The following is a 24,990-nucleotide window of genomic DNA, read 5'->3' on the forward strand; positions in this document are numbered from 1 at the left end:
GAATTAACATAATATAAGCATGATTTCTATATCAATAAAGCCATTAAAGTACTTACTTCGATGTCTCGTACCTCTTTCTTTCACGTCTAGGGAGAAGGCAACTTCGAACTTGGCTAGGTGTGTCTAGAGCTAATGTATGTGGAATTTTTTGAGAGAAGGTTTAGTAAAAGAATAGAGAGGGAAAGCTTCTAGCTTTTAGAGAGAGAATAGAGAGAGATGATTGTTGTGAATGATGAAAAACGGGGAGATACGACCCCTATTTATATAGCTCGGGATCAAAGAAAATCATATTTGGAATAAAACTCCTCCTTTCACAAATGACAGGAGCCAGCGCCAGACGACAGAAGCAGCGCCAGGCGACAGGTAGCAGCGCCAGGCGACAGACCTGTCATTTGGCGCTGGGACAGTTTTTTTGCGGATTTTGTTTTTATCATATCTTTTGATCCAAAAGTCCAAATAAGTCATATAATGTGTCGTTGGAAAGCTCTTGAAGTCTAATTTCCAACCCAATTAGAATCAGATTAAAATATTTTGTATATAAAAAGATATGGCCGAAATAGTGAAAGAGTGTTAGTTTTGGATAGAGTTTCGTATTCCTTTCATATCTTTTTCGTTATTGCTCGGAATTAATATTATAATATATTATTGGAAAGATAATTTCATGATCTATCCAACCATATAAGATTTGGATAAAGATTATGAGGCACAAAAATAATATCTGACTTTCTTTGAACATCTTGAAATTCGAATAGAATTAGGATTTAAAAAAAAAAGGAAAGTTTTATTCAATTTCAAACTCTTTGATTTTATCTTTTCAAAAAGGATAATTAAGATCTTTTAGAAACTCATAGAAGCTTTTACTAAATCCTAAATAGTTTAGGAATAGGATTAAACCTTTGGACCCTCCACATGATCATTGGGTCGTAGGTAAAATTCGGTTTGGGCCCAGTTTAGTATTTTGGCCATAACTTCCTCATTATTCATCGGAATTAGGCTTATAATATATCGTTGGAAAGGTCTTTTCAATCCCCATCCAATTACACTATTATTGGACCCTTATCATGGACCAAACTAAACTGGTCTCGACGTTTTCATAAATAGAGTAAGAAAAGAAATATTTTTGAAAACAAAAAAAGAGATATTTTAATAAAAACAACCACATCACTAGACTTTCCACACTTTCACCTCGTTCGATAATCAATGACGTGAAAGGTATTCATCACCGGGTTTGGTTTTGGGGAGACACATTTGGGTGTCTACACCACTGTAACCGCAAACCGCCTCTTGATCTTCCTCACTTTTCCCTTCCTCCCTCCTCTTTTTTCTTTGTTTTTAATTTTTTGGTTACCTTCTAGACAAACCACCGCAAGCACCACCCTTTACCACCCCTATAACTTTCTCCATCTTTAATTTATTGTTGTTGCTGCTGCTACTAATTCGAGGCCGACGTCTTAACAGAGGTAAATACGTCGTCGTTCCCGGTGACAGAACATTCTCCCTTTGGGTTGAAAAGTACCGACCTCAGTCTCTCGCCGATGTTGCTGTACATCGTGACATTATTGATACAAGTAATTCTAGGAATTTTTTGTTAATTGTGTTCGATTTTTTCGGAAATTAGGGGTTGTTTTTCTTTATTTGCTCTGATTGTGTGTTTTGACTGCAATTTACAAGAAAATGAATCAAGTAACACCGATGAGAACTGACGCCGTTGCTGCCACCCCAGTGTTTCCGCCCAATCTTATCTCCCCTGCTAGCCACCATTAGCAGCATTGGGTGTATTAGTATTTGATTATTCCTCCTATTTTGCTATATCAATCGGTTTTTTAAATCTTGGATTTAATCGATTTTACATTTTTCAAATTTATTTAATTCTAATATATAGTTGAATATGTTAATTAAATTGCTTTCTTGTCGTTATTGCAAGTTTTTTTTCATAATTGATGCGTTGTTGATATAAGTCGAAGGAGTTCTTCAAATTGACAGAATTCGGGGGTTGTTTTAGACATTATAATTTTGTTATTGTTGGATTTTGTTATTCAAAGTAGAAATCATATATACCGATTAATTAGAATTGGTTTTACGTTTTTATTTTTTGAATTGTATATGCTTTTTAGTTTGAATTGTTGGTTATCAGTTTGTAAATTCTAAATTTGAATATTTTTATGGTTATTTTATTTAATTTTTAATTTAATTTAATTTTTAGAGATTTATTATAGTTATTATATTTAATTTTTTTTAAAGAAAATAAGGAAAAGAGAACTGTCATCTAAAATAAGCGTTCTATATTCATATGGAAGTACATAACACCTATCATCAGATAACCGTTGCTTTTTCTTTGGCTTTTTTTATTGGTTTTTTACGTAGAAAAGGAAGCTATTATCTTAGCTAAGCGTTCTGTATTAGATTGAATATAGAACGCCTCCAACTAGCGTCTTGTATACTTTATAAGGCATCCTAGTTGAAGAACGCTTCTAAGGCGACCTATATTGTCTATTTTAGGCGTTCTATATGGCCTATTTTGTGGTAGTGAAAGAAATATTATATGTCGTTATAGAGTCCTACATGAAATAATAAGTGACAATAGAACTTACTTTCAAGCAGGATGTGAAGAATTACTCTAAAAATACGGCATTCAACATCATCACTCTTCTCCAGACAGGCCTCAAGCAAACGGTGCAGTGGAAGCAGCCAATAAAAACTTAAAGACTATCATCGAAAAGATGACAGAAAACTACAAGGATTAGCCTGACAAACTCCATTTTGCTCTTTGGGGTTATCGCATGTCAATTCGCTCATCCAAAGGAAATAAGCCATTTTCCTTAGTATATGGAATGGATGCTGTACAACCTGTAGAATTGGAAATACCTTCCTTACGCATTGCACTAGAAAGTAAACTCGATGAGGTTGAATAGACAAGAGCAAGATATGAGGAGCTAATTCTACTCGATGAAAAATGACTAGAAGCTCTACATCATACTCAATGCTATCAAACGTGCATGGCTAGACACTATAACAAGAAGGTCAAGACAAGAAACATCAAAGTAGGATACTTGGTGTTAAAAGCATTAAGGAAGAATGTTCTGGACCCAAGAGGCAAATTTAGGCCTAATTGGTCTGGACCATACATAGTCAAAACCGTTCGATTAGGAGGCACTGCAAAACTAATTGATATGGATGATAATGTGTTCTCAAACATGACAAATCTTGACCAACTTAAGAAATTCTACCCATAACCGCTTGAGTTTTATACTCAAAAGAGCTACGTTTGGCCTGAGTCCTAAGGAAAGGATACGTAGGCAACCCTTTACGAGGTGCGACCACTTTAAATTTTACAAATACTGCATGTTCACATCAGCACGCTGAACCAGAATCACCATCGCACAAGAATTCAAGCCATCGCGCCACGACAAAGTTTGTCGCGCTGCGACAGGATGAAAATGTGTTTCCAGCGTCATGATATTTTCGTTAATCTAGGCAAGTTTTGGTGAATTTCGGAAAAATTCGACTACCGTACTCGAATTATTCAAAATTATTTCAAGTTATTTTCCATTGCTTAAGAATAAATTTTTATGTAAAAGTTAATTTATTTTTCTTAAAGCTGAAAATTGCATTCATAAATAAAGTAAAATTATTACATTATTGATGGAATTAAAGAAAGCTTAAAATAAATTGACTTGAAAAAAAAATATTATCTAAAAAGAAAATTGGAAGTAAAGCAATGCTCTAGTCGGCCTTCTCTTTCCTAGCCCTTTTCCAATGCTTGTCTACTTCCTCTTCATCATCCATCTCTTTCACTAATAGGGATCCCTTAGATGATCTGCATACATATTTAGTAGAGATAGTTTCCCCCTTGGCCATTACACCAATCTTCTTTTCAACCCATGCTTTCTTTTCTGTAGAGTCAGCTAATCTTTTTTCTTTGCCATTTGCAATACTTTTATTTTTAGGCATCATAGGAGTCTTGAATTCAACTCTTGAACCTAGGCGATCCTTAGGAGGAATTTTCTTATCCCTTAGGCGGTCCTTGTTCATCCGAACCTTGTTCTTGTCCTTGTGAGATCTGCCAAGTAACCACTGCTTCACATCTCTAGACAAAGGAGGAGGAACTTTGTGGGACACAACTTCCCATAAAGGCCTAGCGCACCAATAGTCATCAAATTTTTCCACATCCCGAGAAACAGGAAATTCATAAGGGCGGCGAAGATCTCCTGAAGGAATGGTTTGAGCAAGACCATATTGTCTCTTTACCCTAGAAGGGCAATAAAAAGTTAGCTTTGATAAACTTGGAATCCGACTGAAGGGTTGAGCATTGATACTAATCATCTTCTCAATTCTCCACCAAGGAACGATCCACTTGATGGAAAAGTCGCGAGTTTCAAAGATCCTACTCCACTCCCGACTCCCCATATTTATGGAGAGGCGTTTCTTCCTCCTTACAAAACAACTAAGAGTATATTTTTCAATGTTGTCAGGAGGGCTAATTAGCTCTAGCCTTTCCATTAGCAAAATCTGCAAAAATTTAATGCAATAAATTATTATTACTATACAAAGTTATATATTTTTGATTTCTGTAATTAAAATATTGATTTTCTACCTGTTACAAAATTGGAGAGCCTCAAAGAGGTGCTTTTAGATTTCTTTTTAGCTCATCTAGGCTAAGCATTGTTTCTCCAACGATTAGTGGCATGGGATATCTCCCGGCATCCACTTGCTCCATGACACAAGCTAAAATAACTTGACCTTTATGCGTGCTACCATTAGTTAGCAAATATTGGCTAAACATACAAAAAAGGAAAGCCCTTATTTTGTAAACATGAAAAGATTCTTACTTTGGTCTATTAAAATAAAAAGATGTAAACTTTTTAAAATCAACTTCAATGTCGTCAACTATGATTTTTAAATCATTACACTTGAGGTTAAAGAACCGCTCAAAATCTTGGTAGTAATATTCATCCAACCTAGGAATTACTGCGAGATCTAGAGAAGGGAAGCAAAGGATGGCACCAAATTCCTCCGGCATAAGGGAAATCTCATCATCTCCTAGTCTAAAGCAATGGGTATTAGGATCCCAATATTCTAAGGCGGTATGAATAAAATCTATGTCAAGATCTACCCCCTTAATACCATATAAACCCCCCAAATGGAAAAAGTCAAATTATTTTCCCTCTTTGGCAGTAAGAGAAGGACACCACTCACGGGTTGTATCACAAAAATTCCCAGCCATAATAACTTGATTGGGAATCAACAAGCTAAATTTTTTGCTGGATCGAATTGTGCTGAATCGGCAGATTTGGAGGCTATTTATAAACAGAAATCGATGCAGATCGAATTCCAGTCGAATTCGGAAAAACCAAAACCATCGCGCCGCGACAGCCTTTTTTCCTGTGGGACAGAACAATGCGCTATACGAAATGCATTTTTTTCTACTTTGACTCGAATTTGTACATTGACTCTACTCTCAAGCAATTTTGCTGGCATTTTTCCTTAATTGATTATTTTAAGTTTAATCAAGCTTATTTTAGTCAAACTTCATTTTATTTTTCATTTTTCTTTTTGGGGGAGAAAGTCGGATACCCTCCAGAGAGATAATAAAAATAATGACTGAAAATTTTGCGTAAAATTTATCACGTTCTTTTCACACACACACATGCACATAAAATAACATAAAAATGAAAAATAAAACAATGCAAAAGATAAAAACTACGTAGTAATACTAGTATGTATATACATCGCATAAGAGTCAATATACAAAGTCCTATATAGTCAAAGAAAATAAACACAGGTACAACTACGACCCCAAAGGACGAATGCCGAAGGTATCGTAAAACCGCAAAGTCCGCGGAGTCACATCCTGCCCAGCATTAGCCTCTCCAGTCGAAGGAATCGAAAGAGTAGGGCCAGCCCATCCTGGCTCACCCTGCCGCGGCTCCTGCGACGATGAGCCAACCTCGTATATCCCGCCGGCCGCGAAAGGGGCAAGTATCGGCGTGCCCTGACCAAGTGGCCTCCTCGTCGTACCCTCAAAAGAAGAGCCAGAATCCTCCAAAATAACAGTATGATCCGATCCCTCGTGACCGTCCCGGTTCTCAACCGAGGTACGACGACGCTGTGATTCGGATCTCTCCCTCCTACCCTCTGGCCTTAAACGAGTACGAGACAGAGGAACAGGCTGAAACCAAATAGTAAGCCAAGTCAAAATAAGAAATAAAAATGCAAATACAAAGTAAGCTAAGATAAGAGACATACCTCTCTCGCACCATCATCCCGCCGGCATGATGCCTGGTGGCTCAACCTCATCAACTGGTAACGAAAGGCATCCATAGCTCTCGCCATCCTTGATACCATCTCGGAGTAAACTGCCAAAGAAAAAGATTAGATATAATCAAAATGTACATGCGGACGGAAGTGAGAGATAAACCTACCCAAGTCTGATGGCGAGGGATCAATCTCTCGACAAGGCGCCACTCCTCGAGAGCCGGGGGTATCATCTCCTCGACTGGTCCATAAGACCCCTTATAGGAGATGGACATGGTCGGAGGTACAAAATCCGCAACCTCAGCAGCGTCCTGCGAAAAAAAAAATTCCAACAAATTAAACATCGTTGGGGGCTACCAAAGTAAAAATCAAAAGATACAAGAACATACCTCCGCTTCCTCCGATATCGAAGGTGGTGGAGCTAAACGAGGCAAAATCCTCTCAGCATAGAACCGGGTTAGGTGGCTGAAAGTCTTTCAATCGACACCAGCTGGCGCCGAATCCATAAAAGTCCGAAGACTCGTTTGGTACATCATGTGCGGTGGAGGACGAGTCGGAACGATGAAAAACGATGATGAGTGCTGGATCGCAACCCTCTCGCCCAGGTACACCACAACGTCGTATGTCCCCTGGAAGTATCGCCGTTGAGCTGTATACTGAACAGCCCGCGCTGAAACGTCCAAACCGACCCATGGACGGAAAGCGGGCTTAGGATCCTAAAATAGGAAACACCCATAAGGAAAAATCCTGCAAAGGAAGATAAGTGGAAATAATGATAAGTGATTCATACTGCTAGAATCGACTCTCGCATGAGTTCAGTAGCAGTCATGCCAGGATAACGGCCTCCCCAACTAGCAGCAATAGGGAGCCCGCGAGGCAAAGACCTAGCTGGAGACAAGGTCGGGAAATTCTCGTAGAACCAAACTTGTAATAATAGGAAAGTCAGCAAAAACCAGCTAGCACAGAATAGTTAATTCTATTAGTGGAAAACGAGAGTATACCTCTACGATCTTCCATAAGCTAGAAAAGGTGACCTCCTCATTGTAGCTCCGATGGAGACAAGCGAGTCGCAATCCAAACAGGAAGTCAGCATAGGCCAAGTTGGCTCAGTCGAAAGTCCCGACCTCTCGGAGGTCGCGAAAAGGAAAGAGGTAGTATAGCAACGCTTGGGGTACCCTTATCAGGGGAGAAGCTCCTTGACAAAAGAATCTGAATAAAGATGCGCACTCGCTGCTCTAGGGTGGTCGCATCATCCCGAAAAGCTGCCATCAAGGAAGACCGGCGGATGGATCGACCGGTCAGGTGTCCCGCTCTAGACTCAGCACGAGCTCGGACAATGATAGGACCTAATAGCTCTGCCACCTCAGGAGAAGAAAGAGTAATATCCCTACCAAGGGGAACAACAGTCGACCGGAACTCCAATCCAGTGATAATAGAGAAGTCGAAAGGAGTGACAGTCATCTCACCCCAAGGAAAGTGGAACGTACGTGTTGGTGGTGTCCCAAAAGAACTCCACCAAAGCTTGCGCTAAGAAGCGACTCGAGTCTAGAGAGTAAAGAGCCATCGTAGTCTGAAGTAGAGGAGTCAAACAACATGGCTCCCAAAGCGCACGCAGCTGCGCGTCGTGGCGAAAGTAGGTGTTGTAGAGATGCCCAATGTCGCTTTGCCCGAGCCATGGCAACAAACGCGATCATCAATGATACCACGCCGAACGCGCTCTGAAATATGAAAGGTGGGCGCGAAGTACAGAGTACGCCTGTCCCACTCAGGGAACTCCCCAAGACTTGTGGACGTACCCTGGCCTGCGTCGACAGGCTCGTCCTCTCGGTAAGCTCCTAGAGAGCGTGAGCTAGAACCACGACGTCGAGCCATACTAATTATATTCCAACATAAAGGAAGTAAATGAATAGGTTCTATAGTATATAAGATTCGCCTAGCCGCATGATACTATGTTCGTAAAAAGAACAGAGTACGTAGTACTAAAACAAAGCATGTTTTTTGATTCAAGCAACGACAACATTTCGGAGGAATCAAACAATTTCTTACAATATTATAGCAAATATTATGACAAATTAAACACAAGAAGCAAGCAAAAACATGTAGAACAAGCTACATTTTGCTCACGAATTCAAGGTGCCCAATAATGGAAAAACGTTCGTTTCTTCACCAAATTGAGCCAAACAAGTCTCAAAACACTCCTAAGGTGATATATAAACATAAACAAGCAATTTCATGGCAAGAAATTTGATAAACAAAGCAAAAAGGCATATTTGATTTTTTTCGAAAATTCGCAAATAAAACACATGAAATTTTTCCAAACTAAGTGGAGTTTGAGAAAAACTTACATAAATCGGCAAACTAGAGATTGAGAGCTTCAATTTGCAATAAATTTGAGCAAATTTGGTTGAGAAACGAGTAAGAACGACCAAGGTGAAGTTTCGGGCGATTTTCAAACAAAATGAGCAGCAGCCGAAATGAAAAAAGAAGTAGGGGTTTTATTCTGGAAAACCCGACTCCATCGCACCGCGACTATGCTGTCGCGCCGCAATGACACGTGGCAGCATGCATTGGCTTCTCTTTCTTCAGCGATACAATTTTTAGACCCCATAAATAGCTTATGCAGACTTAAATCAGCATTGTGGGTTCCTTGGTACGCCAGTTAGCCCCTATAAGAAAATTGACATTATTAGTAGTCAACTCTATTACAATCGCAATAAGTGATCGGCCTGATGAAGATCATCTCACATTACTTAAGCGCCTAAGTATTGGCTCATCACAAGCACCGAGGTATTGGTTCACAAGCAAATACAAGCGCCAAAGCACCGACTCATTACATCTACAAATACGCGTCGAGGTACTGGCATAGCAAAATTACAGCAAGCAAAGCATCAACACAGTGAATACTCAAGCGAAGCTTTAGCAAATTGAAGATCATTACAAGCAATGGTTTTCGACGAATTTCACTTAGGTGTAAAAGTTGTCAATCAAAAAATCAAGTCAAGGTATAAACGAGATTTTGGAGACGACTACAAGCAGCAGTCTTCTATAGCGGCGAGGTATTGCCGTGGCGAGGTAATGCCACAAAATTGGAGAGAGCTACAAGCAGCGATCTTCGACGATGTCCCAAGGTACAGAGGAGGTAGTCTACAGCGATGAGGTACTGCCGTGGCAAGGTATGGCCACAACAACGGAAGATAGCTACAAGAAGCAATCTTCGACGATGCTCCCTAGCTTGTGGAGGATTGTCAAAAACAAACTGATGATGGCTACAAGAAGTCACCTTCGACGGTGTTCCCTAGCTTGAGGAAGATTGTCATTAACAAATTGAAGATGGCTACAAGCAGTCACCTTTAATGATGGCGTTCATTAGCTCGTGGAAGGTCGTCGCAATAATGCAACAAACAAATCGGTTACTTCAGAGACGTGTACTCGACGGTGCAAGATACGCGTTTCTAACTCTCTTATTTGTTTAACTAACGCTAGTTTGCAAGTATCGGCATTACAAGAATGATTTAAGATCGCAGAACGTTCTGAATCATTCTCCGTCCCTATCGCTACTTTGACTTTTGTTTTCGAAACTTACGTTTCTCCAAACTCAGTCAAAGTGGGGGCTTCTATAGATACCAAATTGTGTCTCCCCAAAACCAAACCCAGTGATGAGTACTTTTCAGGTCATTTGATTATGGAACGAGGTGAAATGTAAAAGAGTCTCGTGATTACTCTGTTTTAAATAAAAATGTTTCTTTCTGTTTTCAAAAATAATTCTTTTCGTACCTTATTTATGAAAATTCCCAATCCAATTTAGTTTTGGTTTATGATATGGGTCCAATAATTGTGTAGTTGGATGGGGCTCGAAAAGAGCTTTCCAATGATATATTATAAAGCCCAGTTCTGGTGAATGATGAGGAAGTTATGGCCCAAATATTAAATTAGATATTAAATGAGTTTTATGGGTGACCCAATGATCAAGTGTAGGGTCTATTTAATTATCATTCCTAAAGTCATTAGGAATTACTTTAATTTTCTAGAGTAATCTAGAAGGCTATTTTAAGTTCTAAAGAGACTAGGATTAATAATTATATTTTCAAAAAAGATAAAGAATTTTAGTTGGAATAAATCAAGTGTTTTAAAAGATTTAATCTGATTTTAAATGATAAAGTACGAACTCTAATTATCCAGTTATATAGGAAAAAAGGATTCGGTACGACCAAAAATTATCAAGCAGCACCATCGCGCCGTGATGGGTGCAGTTTTACTTCGATTGGAATTCGATCTTCTCTGATTGTTTTTGAATGTTTTTCTCTATAAATTGGGTCGATTTTCCCCATTTTTAATCACCAACAATCATCAACAATCATCTTTCTATTCTATTCTCTCTATCTACAAGCTAGAAGCTTATTCTTTCCCCCTCTTTCTAAGCCTTCCCTTTTCAAACAATATTCGTCCATCATGAGACTTAGACACACATAGCCACTACACCAAAAAGTGGAAAATGGAACACATGATACACAACTGTCAAGTTTGATAGGCGATCACTAGAAGTATATGGAACCTCTATGTTAGCCGAACGTTTTGTATGTTGAATTATATAGAACGCCTGTCTCACATAACAGCTCTATTTGTTTTTTTTATAAAAAGTTCCTTTACAATATAAAACTCCCTTCTCACTTGAACATTCTATTTTATTTGATATTATTATTAAATTTTAAAAAAAATATTAAAAAAAAAACAAGGAACCCTAACCGCTGTCCACTTTTTTCTTATTTCTTTAACTTAACGGCTGCTCATCAAGTTTTCTCTCTCATGTCCTTCCTCAAATATTTCCTCTCTTCTCCTCCTTATCAGATTTAATTAACACCAAATCAAAAGAGGTAAAAATGTAAAATGAAGGAGTGGTTTATATTCACTCACAATCATAGTGTTTCGTTCCGAAAATGAGTTATTGGAATCGACAACAACTAGATCAGATTCACACGAGTGGTTTCACTCAAATCACATTTCCGCCATAGCTAATCGGATCGTTAACAGGTAATTTCAGGTTTGTTCATTATATTCCACCTAATTAGCTAAATATAATACAAATTTCTATGTTTTTAAAGCCTAAATTAGTGGCTGATTTAAAGCGGTTAGAGTTTAATTTGGTTGGTTTGTGATGATTTTTGAAACAGATTCAAAGTTAAACTTGCATTTTCAGAAGTTTTAATATACTATAGACATGAGAAGAGGAAGAGTGTGGAGAAGATTTGGGCCAGGTTGATATTGTTCATAACCGTCTTAGTGTCTCACCTTGTGGATTGCAGGCCACCAATTACTTTGTTGGGCGGTAATTGGTTTGTGAGAAGACAGTGTAGGTTTAAATAATTATATTGTTTTTTAAAAACTTTTTTTGATTGATTTTTGTCTTTTCATTATTTAATCTATTTGTATAGTTGATGTTTTAGATCTAATTAGTCTATTATTCCTGTAGGGGATACATAGTAATTTATAAGGTATTGAAGTTTGAAGAACCTCTTCAATACGAAGGAGACTACCATGAAGTATAATTGAATCAAAGTTGGCATTTCAAATTGAAGCTTTGGACAATGGGGTAGCGCTTATGGAGCTAGTGGAATTGAATATATCTTTAATTTAGACTATACTTTGTATATCGAGTTTTGATTTTTTGATTTTCATTTTGTGAATTGTATATACTTTGTAATTTTGAATTATAAGTGATTGAAAGTTAAGTTGGTTTACTTAATGAATTCATATGCTTTGTAGTTTCTGATTTTCCTTCATTTCCTCTATCTTTCATTATACAAAACGCCTATGAGAACCGTTCTATATACTTTACACATCACTTAGCAGAAGAACGGTCCTAAGGCATTCTATAAAGCCTATTTTAACTGTTCTCTAACCCCTTTTTGTAGTAGTGAGCCAAGCTCGAAGTTCCCTTCGCCTTAGACATGAAAGGTGGATAATTTCTGAGGTTTTTGGTCCCAAATTCCTATTTCAATTATTTAAATTAATTATTTGATTTATTATTTTCATTCAAGTTACTAACTTGTGTATTGTTTTGATAGAAAGAGATACGAGGCAACAAAGTAAAAAGTTTTATTGCTATATATCTTTAGAAAACATGTTTAGATTATTTTGAATCCTAGTATCATGCTAGGATGTTATTTATTGCATTCTAGTATCATATTTAGGTTGCTTCCTATTTTCTTATGTCATGTATGTCTTTAGTATCATGTTAGGGTTAAAGATTTAATCTTTAATATTTAGTGACATGCTAGGGTTTGTTATTAATCATGTTAGTATCATGCCTAGGATCTTGCTAATATTATTATGCTTTCATTATATTGAGATTATTTTTAATATTATGATGATTTGTTATGTCAATATTATTATGTTGCTTGATATTATTATTGTTATTTCTTGATCACGCCCTCTCTTACAGGTTTAAAGGGAATTTGTACTTGAAATCACGCTTAATAAGATAATTAATAATTTCATTTAGCCTAATACGATTTTAATTCAAGTGGTCGCCAGTAATAGATTTATTTGTGCATTAATATTCAACCAACATAGATTAAACAGGTTTAGGATTAATATATTGATTGTATGTTAGTCAAAAAAAGCACATGAATAATCAGAAGAATAAAGTAGAGGTCTATTTAGGGCAAGTTCAATCTCTTTTAGGTTGGATTTGTACCTTCATCCCCGAATATCCAGTCATGGTTCCAGACCACTATGGAGGTAGCGATCTCTAGGATCGTGAATGGGTGTAACCTTCACCTTGTGAATGGTTTACAAGTTCCTAAAACTTGTTGGCGACTCTTTTGCTCTAGCTTCCTTCCCTTTGGACGCCACCATGCTTAAATGCATGATCACATTGGGGCTCAGGTGTGGGATGCTTGAAATTATTCCCTACAACTACTCATGGGGAATGACATACCAATGCTTGAGTCATTCAAGGAATGGTTGAAGAGTTGTTTCTCCATGAAAGATTTGGGTGACGCCGAGTACATTTTGGGAATCAAGATCCATCGAGACAGGTCTCGAAGGATGATTGGACCAAGTCAAGAGACTTATATTGATAAGGTTCCTGAAAGGTTTGCGATGAAAGACTCTAAGAGAGGATTTCTGTAATACCTCGTATATTTATATGTATTTTATTTAAAATAAGTATTTTTAGAAGTATTTAAATAAATTGAAATGTTTTATTTATAGTATTTTAATTATTTATTTTAATAAGTTTAGAAATATTTTATAAAAGGAAAGTTTATTTAATTAATTACTTTATTTAAGTTGGGATTTAATTTAGGAAACTTTTATTTTAGTAAAGTTTTATTAGGGAAGGGATTAGGAAAGATTAAAAAGAGAAAGTTTAGGAAGAAGGGTTTCTAGAGAAAGAGTATAAATATTCAACACTTGGGGCAAATCAAACTTTGCTCAGAGCGAAGAAAACCCAAGGTAAACTTTCTCTCCCTTTTCCTTATTTTTCTTTTCCTTTTCTTTCTCTTTTTCCCCTTCCCCTTCCTTTCGGCATCACCACTGCCGGCCACCACCACCATCAGTGGGCCACCGGCACCAGCCACCAGAAGCACCAGCCGACACCACTAGTTTAATCCTAGATCTAATTATCAATTATGAGTTTTGTGATTTGATTTTGATGTTTGATTATGAGTATTATGTAAATTAATTTTCTGATTTTATTTTTAATTGAAAAGCCCCAATTTTTGAAACCCTAGGTTCTTGAATTATGGATTATTGAAGGATTATGATATATAATGTTTTAAACCTTTGATTAAAGTGTTTTAAGGCTAAATTACAACAAGTTTTCATTTGGAATTTTTGGTAGTGTATTAAAAATCAAGTTTCTTTAAGGAATTTTAATTACCCATTAATTGGGATTAAAGTATGATGTTTTAAATATAATTTCAGCTTATTTTAATTAAATTATGAGGGGTTTTATAATAGTATATATTGCTGGAAATTTGTGTAGAGAGGATTTTAATACTCTTATATGATTTTAAATTGTAGGAGACTTCGAAGTGAGTGATTTCTATTAGTCGTGGCGATTTTAAGATCGTATACAAGGTACGTTCACGTACTTAGCATAATTTTATTGATGTAGTAGCATGCTAGATGTGTTTAATTGATTACAAGTAGTATCATGCTAGATTTGGAATGGAAATTTTGAATTGGTTGTTATTGGTGATTGAATATTGAAGCATGAATTATTTGTGATGGATTAATGATTGGAAAATTATAGTTTGGAATATTGTTTATGAACCACACTTTTATTTATGGCATGATAGAGAGCTTGTTTAATTAAACTAAATGTTTAATTTGGTTTGGAATATCAAAAGAGAATTTTATTATGGTTCATATAATTTTTAATGATGCTTTAAGCATGGGAAATGAGCTATATAAGTGTCTATGTACACGAGGAATAAATTATATGTTGGTGCCTTAGTGCACTTAAGGTGTCATTGGCACCGAGGTAGAATTAAAAAGGTTCAACATTAAATATTATGTGGTCACTAATTATTCAAGAATTAAATTGGTATGTTTGATTGTTTGAATAATTATTGTTGATTGAATGATTATGGTTTGAGAGTCATCACCAAGTTTAATAATATATAAATAACGTAAAGTGAAAGAGATTACGCACCAAAACTCTTGGAACGTATATACCTTGAGTATGAACATATGGGGGGAGTTCTGTGACTTTATATGATCATAACTTCTAGTGGAATATAGGACGCTATACATTCCTTTTATTATTATTATGCGCAGGAATTCCGCCATTTACGAGTGGTTATTGATGCTGGCACGGTTAGCTCCCGTGTCAGTAACCTCAATTTTTTGGGGGAGGTTAGTAGGGAAACCCGTTCCATGCGTAATCAAAGCTAAATAAATTATGTATTTGTCTAGTGAGAAGTTTTGTTGAATGTTGTATGCTTGAAAAACAGGTGCAACAAGGTAAGTTGTGTGTTGATAGGTAATTGCATGTTAGTGCGTTAATTACGCTTATGTACTCAGCTTTGCTGATTGTGTGTTTGTTGGCCTTGTCTTTATCTTGGCCCTATGATGACCCATTTTTAATGGAGAGTGGTGGAAACAAGTAGAGAGAAGCTTTTCAGGTGATGAAGCATATTCATGAATGGGCATGAGTGAAGAGCGAATCATGCTAGTTTCTTAAGTATATAATGTGTTTAATGCTTTAATTATTTATGATATTATTATTATGCATGACTAACGCAAAAGTTTTGAAGTTGGTTTGGTTTTAATAAGGGCCTATAATGGTTCCAAGTTGTAGGTTGATTTTATTTTACTTCGTTTGACTTTGGTTTGACTTTACTTGCGTTGATTAACTTTTCAAGTTGACTTGTTTTGAGTGGTTTTGAAATTTGTCTTCCGCTGTGTGTCTTTGATAGTTGCCTTAGCCGTTTTCACGGTGGCGGTAATGTCTTAGATATTCCTATTTAAAGTTTTAAACAGGGCAAAACAGGTATTTTAAAAGAAAGGAATTTCTAGGGTGTTACAATTTCTCCCCATGTCTCATGGCATTACGCTCAGTAAATCTCAGTGCCCTCAAATGCCAAAAGAGATGAGACGTATTGCTAATAAACCTTAATTATGCTTCTGCAATAGGGTTAATCATGTATGCCATGATATGTACAATGCCGGATGTTGCATATGCTCTAAGCATGTGTAGCATATTTCAGGCAAATCTAGGTGAAGCACACTGGACAGCTGCCAAGAACATCCTTAAGTACTTGAGAAGGACTAAAGGAATGTTTCTAATATATGGTGGCGAGGATGAGTTGGTTGTCAAGGGCTGTACGGATGCAAGTTTCCAAACAGACAGAGATGATTTCAAATCCCAGTCAGGGTACATTTTCTGTCTGAATGGAGGAGCACTGAGCTGGAAGAGTTCGTATCAAAGCACTATCGCAGACTCTTAGATAGAATCAGAGTATTTGGCTGCAGTTGAAGCAGCTAAGGAAGCAGTTTGGATAAAGAAGTTCCTCGTAGAGCAGGACATTATACCAAGTGCTCAAGATGGAATTGTGTTGTATTGTGACAACAATGGCACCATTGCTCAATGAAAGGAGCTAAGGTCATACTTCAAATCCAAACATGATGAGAGGAAATATCACCTCATTCGAGAGATCGTTGGAAGAGGAGATGTCAAGATGTGAAAAGTTCATACGGATGAGAACGTCGCTGATCCACTTACTAAACCCCTTTCACAGCCTAAGCATGAGGGTCATGCTAGAGCAACTGGATTGAAGCATATGATGTAATTTAAGTTGTGTTTGTTTTTGAGAAAAACTTATTACATATGTAATACATTCATTTGCAGAATTATGTTCAATCAGAAATATATTATTTCTCTTATTTAATTATGGTTTTGACATTAAATAAAATGTCCAAAATAATTATGAATTGATGGGCTCATCAGGTTGATGACCTGGTGATTGAAACCCCACAAGTGAACTAAATTCATATATTATTTAAGATCCTAGTTCGAAATCATTAAACTGGACATAAATGATTTCAACTCATGGACTAGCATGTAAGATTGATTGGATAGTGTAGTTTCATGGGCTATAGGAGCATAGTGATGATGCTCGGTCAATCACATGGATATGCATGATCGAACTATAGACCTACTTTGAAGTTCAAATATAGAACTTCCCGATATATTAGTGGATTCCTTTGACATGAGTGGAACACTATTTTCGTTCAATGATTGATTTAACTATGGTACATTCAAAAGTCAAGCCGTAAAAGGAGGCTATAAAGGATGTTTTCCGGTTACTTCAAAAGTTGAGTGGGAGTTTTGGTTGCCACAAGATTGGATTGAGTCTACCTATTTAGTTAGGAATGTGTCTTGGCCCCTTGAAGAGGGAGAACTTAGAAAATGCATGGCCATGCTCAAATGGATTACATAGTAATCATTTGTTTTGTAATTCTAACTCAGATTTCAAGAAAAGATTTGTAGGTCAATATGATCACAACATGAGATGCAATCATATTATCAAATCGACACACATTAACTTAAGGAATTTGAATATTGCCACTTGTCTCAGACAAGTGGGAGATTGAAGGGATTATGTCCTCGATTAGTGCAATTACTTGATATATCAAAGATCACTATTATGGAGATAATCAGTTCATTCTATAGGATCATCAGTGTCTAGTGCTAGATATGGCAAATGATCTTTGGGCTAATTAAATAGTCCGAAACCCAATAGGAATGGATCTTATGTGGTCACACAACAATGGTATTGGGTTAAACGAGTAAGAGGCCCGTTAATGGGCCTCATGAGATCATGAGATTCATGACATACCATATGAAGTGTTGGGCTAGATTAGTTTGATTAGGACAATGTATTTGGGCTTGACATGGACTCTTATTTAGAGATATGATCTATAAATAAGATCTATAACTAAGGTTTAAATAACTATTAACATTCATTGAATTGTAACTCAAGGCAACCAAGTCCCCAAACCCTAATCACTCTCTCTCACTCATGGCCCTCCCATCTCTCTCTCACCTCCGTACGGTCGGCCACCCTAGGTGGCTCGTGGTGTTCGTTCTTGGTGGTTCATGGTTAGTTCTTGTATCTCTTCTCCGTTGAAGGTTAATTGAAGTGTTCAGTCACAACTAACTAGCATTAGTGGAGGTTTAATATGTGCCCATGGACTAAGTAGAGGAATCACACTTGGGGTTCTTTATCTCCCATTTTTCTTGCTCGATCGCACGTGGAATCACGCTTCAAAGTACAATTATATGTTCTTTATGTGTTATGCATTGATCTTGGTGATTAGATGCTTATGAATATGTTTCATGCAATTCTGCTTAGAGTATCTAAAGTCCTACAAAATTGAGCCGAAATTGCTTCGACATTGGTGCGAATTGAGGACCAAATTAGGTTTCAACCGCAATCATAGCAGCAGCAAGGGTTGCGGTTGTCGCTGCAATCCCTGTTGCTGCTTTGGTTGCGCCATTGCGGTGGCTGTCGTTGCTTTGGTTGTGACATTGGGTTGGGAAGGACGAGTATAGGTCGTTTTCAAGGGTTAGGGGAGACGACCGACTGTTTTTCGACGAAATGGGTGTTGGCCACGGAGTTTCGCAGTAGTGAGAGGACAGGGGTTGGTGGTTGTAAGGATTTTTAGTTTTTTTTTTCTTTTTTTTCTTTTTTTTTTTTTTTAATTATAGGTCAATCACGTGATGACACGTGTATTGGTTACCTATTACGTACAATAAGTCATTGACTTGGTGTTGACCGGTTGGGACTGTTGGACGCAAAGTTAGGGCATAGTTAGGATTATTAGAAAAATAAACCTTAGTTGAGATTATTAGAAATAAATCGACAATGTAGTTAAGATTATCAAAGTGTATATTTCCTTTATCTAAAGATAATATTTGACATATTTAAAACAATTAAATTTCATGATTAATATAAATTAAATTTCAAGAACTGTATGTGACTATTAATTTCGTAAATGTAAATTAAATCATTACCAACAATGAAAACCAGCAAACACAGATACACACACTCAAAAACAGTAGAAATTAGTTAAAATTTTTAATCGAATGTGTTCACGTGAAACCCCAATAATGTCTCATGCACAAGTGGGTCCAAAAGCCAGCCATCCTTTTGTTCCCATGCCTAACTCCAGCTCTCAAGAATCTCCTCTATTTCCTTCCCTTCTTTAACTTCACTCTCTTATTTTCTCTTTCTTTTTCTCTCTATTTTCTTCACAAAAATGAGGCAATTAAGAGGACTTTTTCCATTAATTACCTCACTAATTCTTCTTATAATCTTCAGTGTTGTTGCAAAGTGCTCTCAAGATAATAACAAGATATTCAATATCCACAAATTTCAAAGAAATAAACAGCACAGTCAAAATGCCATTTCAAGTTGTTTTCACCTCAAATCAAGTAAGTATTGATAAAAATTAATAATAATAATTTGGTTACATATTTTCATATATACTCGTACAATGTACAACAAGGTTATTTATTTATTTATTTTTTATATTTTTTTTGTTTGCAAAATACTTTTAGGGGGTAGAGTTTGTATATTTTATGTTGAATGCAATATAGTCTATGTTACTAGGATTCGGGTATTGAAAACGAATACGGGTTTGTATTGAAGTGTCAAACTTGGTTATATTATAAAAAAAAATTCAATGTTTATGGTCTATAATGAAGTATGTATTAAGCTACTGTTCATAAAATATATAATGATGTTAGGGTCTCAAAGATCCGACTTGAGGTTAAATGAAGAGTCCGAATAATAGTACATTTTATACATGGTCTGCCTAAATTGGGTTACATGCTATGAATATAACTGTTTAAGGAAGTTATCTCATCTTATTAGTTTATTTCATTTTCAAGTAGTACTCTGTTTGTTTGTGCACCAGAAAAATTCAATGGTAAAAAGGCAATTACATGATTGTATTTTCTGTTTGTCTTTCGGTGATTGTTTTTTCTATTCGTTAGGTTGACCTTAATTATTTATACACTTTGACCTCCTAAGACCTTTCAAAAAGTGTGCATGCACCAATTGTAGTAAGAAATCTATTAACTTTAGTTTATAATCATGTAAATTATGTTAATTACTCCCTAAAAAAGTAAATAATGTTATTGTTTTAATGTATACATATACACAGTACTGTTTTTGTCAGCTTCGGTGTCGTGATTCAGCTACAAAAATGTAAATAAGGGCATGAGTCAATAGGTTAATTATGGCGTAAGAACCTTATTATCTGGCTATAGACCTTTTAACATTTAATGTATACATAAAATGAATGTGACAACTGTGTTGTAGACTTGGGAAAAAGCTTAATTAAGCACTTAAATCTTGACTGCTAGCTAAAGTTAGCACATTATTGATGCTTTTTATTGATTTTTACTTTGTTTTATCAAATGTGTCAGTGCAAATTGCAAAGTATGATGAAATTTGTAGTATACAGCTGGTTTCAGATCTGTCATTTCATGCTAAATGATTGTTTATGCTTTTAGGAAGAGGGGAAGATTCAACAACCCTGGAGATGAAACACCGAGATTTTTGTTCAAGAAAAAACAGACATGAGTTAAACAAGAGCCTTCAAGAACGCCTAATTTTGGATAATGATCAGGTTCAGTTGCTACAATATAGGATGAAAAGCCTCATATCGGGTGAACTTCAAACCCTTTCTAGCACCCAAATGCCGCTTAGCTCTGGTATGAGACTCGAAATCTTGAACTATGTGATCACCATGACACTTGGTGGAGAAAACATGACAGTGATTGTGGATACTGGAAGTGACTTAACATGGGTGCAGTGTAAACCTTGTAGTTTATGTTATAATCAACTCGAACCCATTTTTAATCCTGCGACTTCTCTGTCATACCAATCGCTTACCTGCAATTCTACAGCTTGTAGATTGCTGCAGGACACGGCTGGGAATCAGGTAGCGTGTGATTTTAATCCATCAGCCTGTAATTACTATGTTAGCTATGGAGATGGGTCTTACACTCGTGGTGAGCTAGCAACAGAACGCCTGGATATAGGAAATTCTCATGTAGATAAATTTGTTTTCGGGTGTGGCAGGAGCAACAAAGGTCTGTTTGGCAGTGCTTCAGGTCTGATGGGACTGGGAAAGAGTAATTTATCTTTGATTTCTCAAACATCTGAGTTATATGGTGGAGTATTTTCCTATTGTTTACCTTCCACAGACGAAGGCAAATCAGGATCACTTACCTTAGGCGGGAATACTTCAGTGTATAGAAATACTACACCCATTTCCTACACTCGAATGGTTCAAAATCCTCAGCTTTCTTCTTTCTATATGCTTAACCTAACAGGTATAGGCGTAGGTGGTGTGCATTTATACACTTCAAGTGTTCAACAGAATGGGATTTTGATTGATTCAGGAACGGTGATCACGAGGCTTCCTCCATCAATTTACAGGGCTTTAAAGGCCGAATTTGTGAAACAGTTTTCAGGGTTTCCATCAGCCCCATCATTCTCAATCCTGGACACGTGTTTCGACCTGAGCTCATACAAGGAGGTTAAAATTCCTACTGTGAAGCTGCAGTTTGAAGGAAATGCAGAACTAAATGTAGACGCGAATGGTGTGTTTTATTTAGTAAAATATGATGCATCTCAAGCGTGTCTAGCATTTGCTAGCCTCGCATATGAGGATGAGATTGCGATAATAGGAAACTATCAGCAAAAAAACAGTAGGATCGTATATGATACAAAACTCTCTCAAGTAGGATTTGCAGAAGAAGAATGTAGTTATTGAGTACCTGGAAAGTTCAGTGTTTGTTTGTGTATACCGTATACAGCTTGTCAGCAACTTGCTGAGAAAATCGTAGCTGTGTTTAATCTGATAGTCGTCTCCTCGGATTAGGAGTATGATCAGCTGAGAAAATCTATACTTTTCATTTGTTACAGTAGATTTCAATCTTATGTAAGGGTAAAAGGTGCCCATCATTTTAATCTGCCAAACTTGCAGATTTAAGAATGTATATGTTGAGATTGAACAGTTAACTTTAGCCTCTCCCTACAATCCGCTATATAACCCTATTTAAAAGAATCACTTATTATGTAGCCGACCCCACTTATGGGATTAAGGCTTTGATTGATTGAAAAGAATCACTTATCATACAAGTCTGACATACATAATTTTCCCCAGTTTGATTGAAGATAAGTTCCTTTAACCTCCACTAGATGGGATGTTTCGACCGCGATCTTCAGTTGATAGACCCACATTTTTTGTGGATTTAATCATGTCATGTTCCACTGTAAGTATACATGAAAAATAAGGTAGAGAAGTGTGACAGATAATTGCTTTATCTAGCAGCAATAAAGTCAGGCATGTAGAGATAGAATAATGGTATACAGTACAGTATTATTTTTTAAGCCTTAAACTGGCCTTTCTATTCTTTGCTATCTTTTAGAGAGAAGTTATCATTCATTTCTTAAAAAAAAAAGATAGAAAAAAAAAAAAGACAATTATCACTGTAATGATGTATCATACAGCACTTAGCTAGGAGAATTATAACAGGTCAGCAGAGAAGTTTCTAACCGTTAATTGGTTCTTCAGCCATCATGAATACTGAAAATGTCGACTTCATTTCACCATATTTGATCATCAAGAAATGCTTACTCCAAACTGTAGCAATTTTGGCTCCATGGCGATCATACTGGCCTGCTGCCAGTTCAGTTTGCAGTAGTAAACAACCAAAAAAACACAGTGATCAACATTAATCATTACCTCTGGCATCTGAACAACAGTGAGATATGACATTATGATCAGCTGGTATCAAGAAGAGAGGCCATTTCAAGATTATCAGTCGTCAGCGTCTCAGTATCCCTTTTAGTCTTTGATATTTCTCAAGGGAGCACTGGCAAGTTCGGATCAGTTCTCGGCACCAGAAACAGCAAAAACTCCTCCATCAAGATTTAAGCTATATTGAAAACTATACACTATGCTACTGTAGCATCATGACCCTAGCATATCTACTTCAAACTCTATACCACTCTCTGAGAGCCACCCCCAAAAGGCCAAAACGTTAAGATTCATGGGAAAAAAAAGAGGGGGCAAATCAGCTGATCGAACTAATTTTATGAGCTAAATATCATAATAAAATGTCCAAAAAAAAAAAAAAAACATATATAATTCACATACTGTCTCAATGCCCAAATCTCTACTCATAAAATGGGATTAGCAACAGAAAATTGCAACGTTGATAAAAAATAGATTAATTATACCCAGTGATTTTAACATATTGTTGGCAGAGAATTATAAAATTCAGGGACAATTATTGGATTTGGGTTAAGAAGGGCAGCAAAAAGGAAGAGGATGATATTATCTAGAGTATAAAGATCTTTGCTTTCTTCAATTCTTCTCTAGCCTACTGCATAATCTTTAAATTCAAGTTGAATGTCTGTCATTGGAGGTTTGTCTTAAAAGAAAGAGGTTTGAATACTCTCATTGAATTAATCACCTGCTTTTCCGAGTTCAAAACTACAGTGATCTATGATAATTGAATTGCTACAGGGTGTTTTTGTTACAGCCTTTGATTGTGCATGAGTAGTTTTTCGAATTGAAGTAGCGTGGGGGGTTGGTGGTGAGTGGTGCTGCGTGTGGAGGTTAGGAGATAGAGCAGGGGTGGTGGTAGTAATGGGGAGCAGGGGAAATGTGGACTGTGGAGTTGTGGGGATGCGGTGACATTGAAGGATTTTAAGAGAAGAAAGTGCAAACGATGCTGTTTGTATAGGGTAAACATTATTTTGACAACCAAACAACTGTGGCACATGTGTCACTTTGTAGTAGCTTATAATTATTGTATGCATCTAAACGGAATATTAACTACATAAAGGTAAAAATATAAGACCGTCACACTTTAGCAATATACCCAAGCAGATATTGCTTTCAATTGATTCGGTCAGCTTTGTTTAAGTGTAATTGGCTTTCAATTGATTAGGTTAGTTATGCTTGAATGCAATGGGATTTCAATTGATTCAATTAGCTTTGTTTGAATGCAATTAGCTTTGAATTGATTCAATTAGCTTTGTTTGAATGCAATTGGCTTTCAAATGAATCAATTAGCTTTGTTTGAATGCAATGGGATTTCATTTGATTCAACTATATTTGATTGAATACAATTAGGTTTGTTTCAATGCAAGTAGCTTTGAATTGATTCAATTAGCTTTGATAGAATGCAATTGGCTATCAATTGATTCAATTAGCTTTGTTTGAATGCAATCGGCTTTCATTTGATTCAATTGGCTTTGTTTGACTCAATTATCTTTGTTTGAATGCAATTAGCTTTGAATTGATTCAATTTGCTTTGATTGAATGCAATTGTCTTTCAATTGACTCAATTAGCTTTGTTTAAATGCAATTGACTTTCAATTGATTCAATTACCTTTGTTTGAATGCAATTAGCTTTGAATTGATTCAATTAGCTTTGTTTGAATGTAATTGGCTTTCAATTGACTGAATTGGCTTTGTTTGAATGTAATTGACTTTCTATTGACTCAATTAGGTTTGTTTGATTCAATTAGTTTTTTTTTTTTTTTTTTTTTTTTTTTAAATGCAAGTAGCTTTGAATTGATTCAATTAGCTTTGATAGAATGCAATTGGCTTTCAATTGATTCAATTAGCTTTGTTTGAATGCAATTGGCTTTCAATTGATTCAATTAGCTTTGTTTGAATGCAATTGGCTTTCAATTAATTCACTTAGCTTTGTTTGAATGCAATGGGCTTTCATTTGATTCTATTATATTTGTTTGAATACAATTAGCTTTGTTTCTTTGCAATTAGCTTTGAATTGATTCAATTAGTTTTGTTTGAATTCAATTGGCTTTCAATTAATTCAATTAGCTTTGATTGAATGCAATTGGCTTTCATTTTATTGATCTTATTTTTTTTTAATTCAAATATCTTTATTTAAATGCAACTAGCTTTAAACTGATTCAATTTGCTTTGTTTGTATGCATTGTCTTTCAATTGATTTAATTAGCTTTATTTCAGTGCAAATGACTTTCAATTGATTCAATTAGTTTTGTCTGATTCAATTAGCTTTGTTTGAATGTAACTGGCTTTGAATTGATTCAATTAGTGTTGTTTGAATGTAATTAACATTCTATTGATTCAATTAGGCTTATTTGATTAGTTTTGTTAGAATGCAAGTAGCTTTTAATGGATTCAATAGCTTTGTTTTAATGC

General features: G+C 36.1%; 1 protein-coding gene across 1 annotated transcript; it reads left to right on the forward strand.

Annotated features, from left to right (window-relative positions):
• The first annotated feature begins 18,994 nt into the window (after positions 1–18,994).
• On the forward strand, positions 18,995–21,779 carry LOC145579035 (aspartyl protease family protein At5g10770-like). Its single transcript, XM_081636314.1, has 2 exons — positions 18,995–19,201; positions 20,288–21,779. Exons 1-2 carry the CDS (start codon positions 19,027–19,029, stop codon positions 21,553–21,555), a joined length of 1,443 nt encoding a protein of 480 aa, XP_081492440.1. The 5' UTR covers positions 18,995–19,026; the 3' UTR covers positions 21,556–21,779.
• Positions 21,780–24,990: the final 3,211 nt, after the last annotated feature.

This window comes from Chenopodium album, chromosome 14 (assembly GCF_948465745.1).
Source record: "Chenopodium album chromosome 14, dcCheAlbu1.1, whole genome shotgun sequence".
In the NCBI taxonomy this organism is placed as follows: domain Eukaryota; kingdom Viridiplantae; phylum Streptophyta; class Magnoliopsida; order Caryophyllales; family Amaranthaceae; genus Chenopodium; species Chenopodium album.

Excerpts from the sequence above, each read along its gene's own strand:
- LOC145579035 (XM_081636314.1), top strand. The coding sequence starts at position 19,027 with ATGAGGCAATTAAGAGGACTTTTTCCATTAATTACCTCACTAATTCTT. Across the intron at positions 19,202-20,287 it reads TTGTTTTCACCTCAAATCAA|GAAGAGGGGAAGATTCAACA; the intron begins GTAAGTATTGAT and ends TTATGCTTTTAG.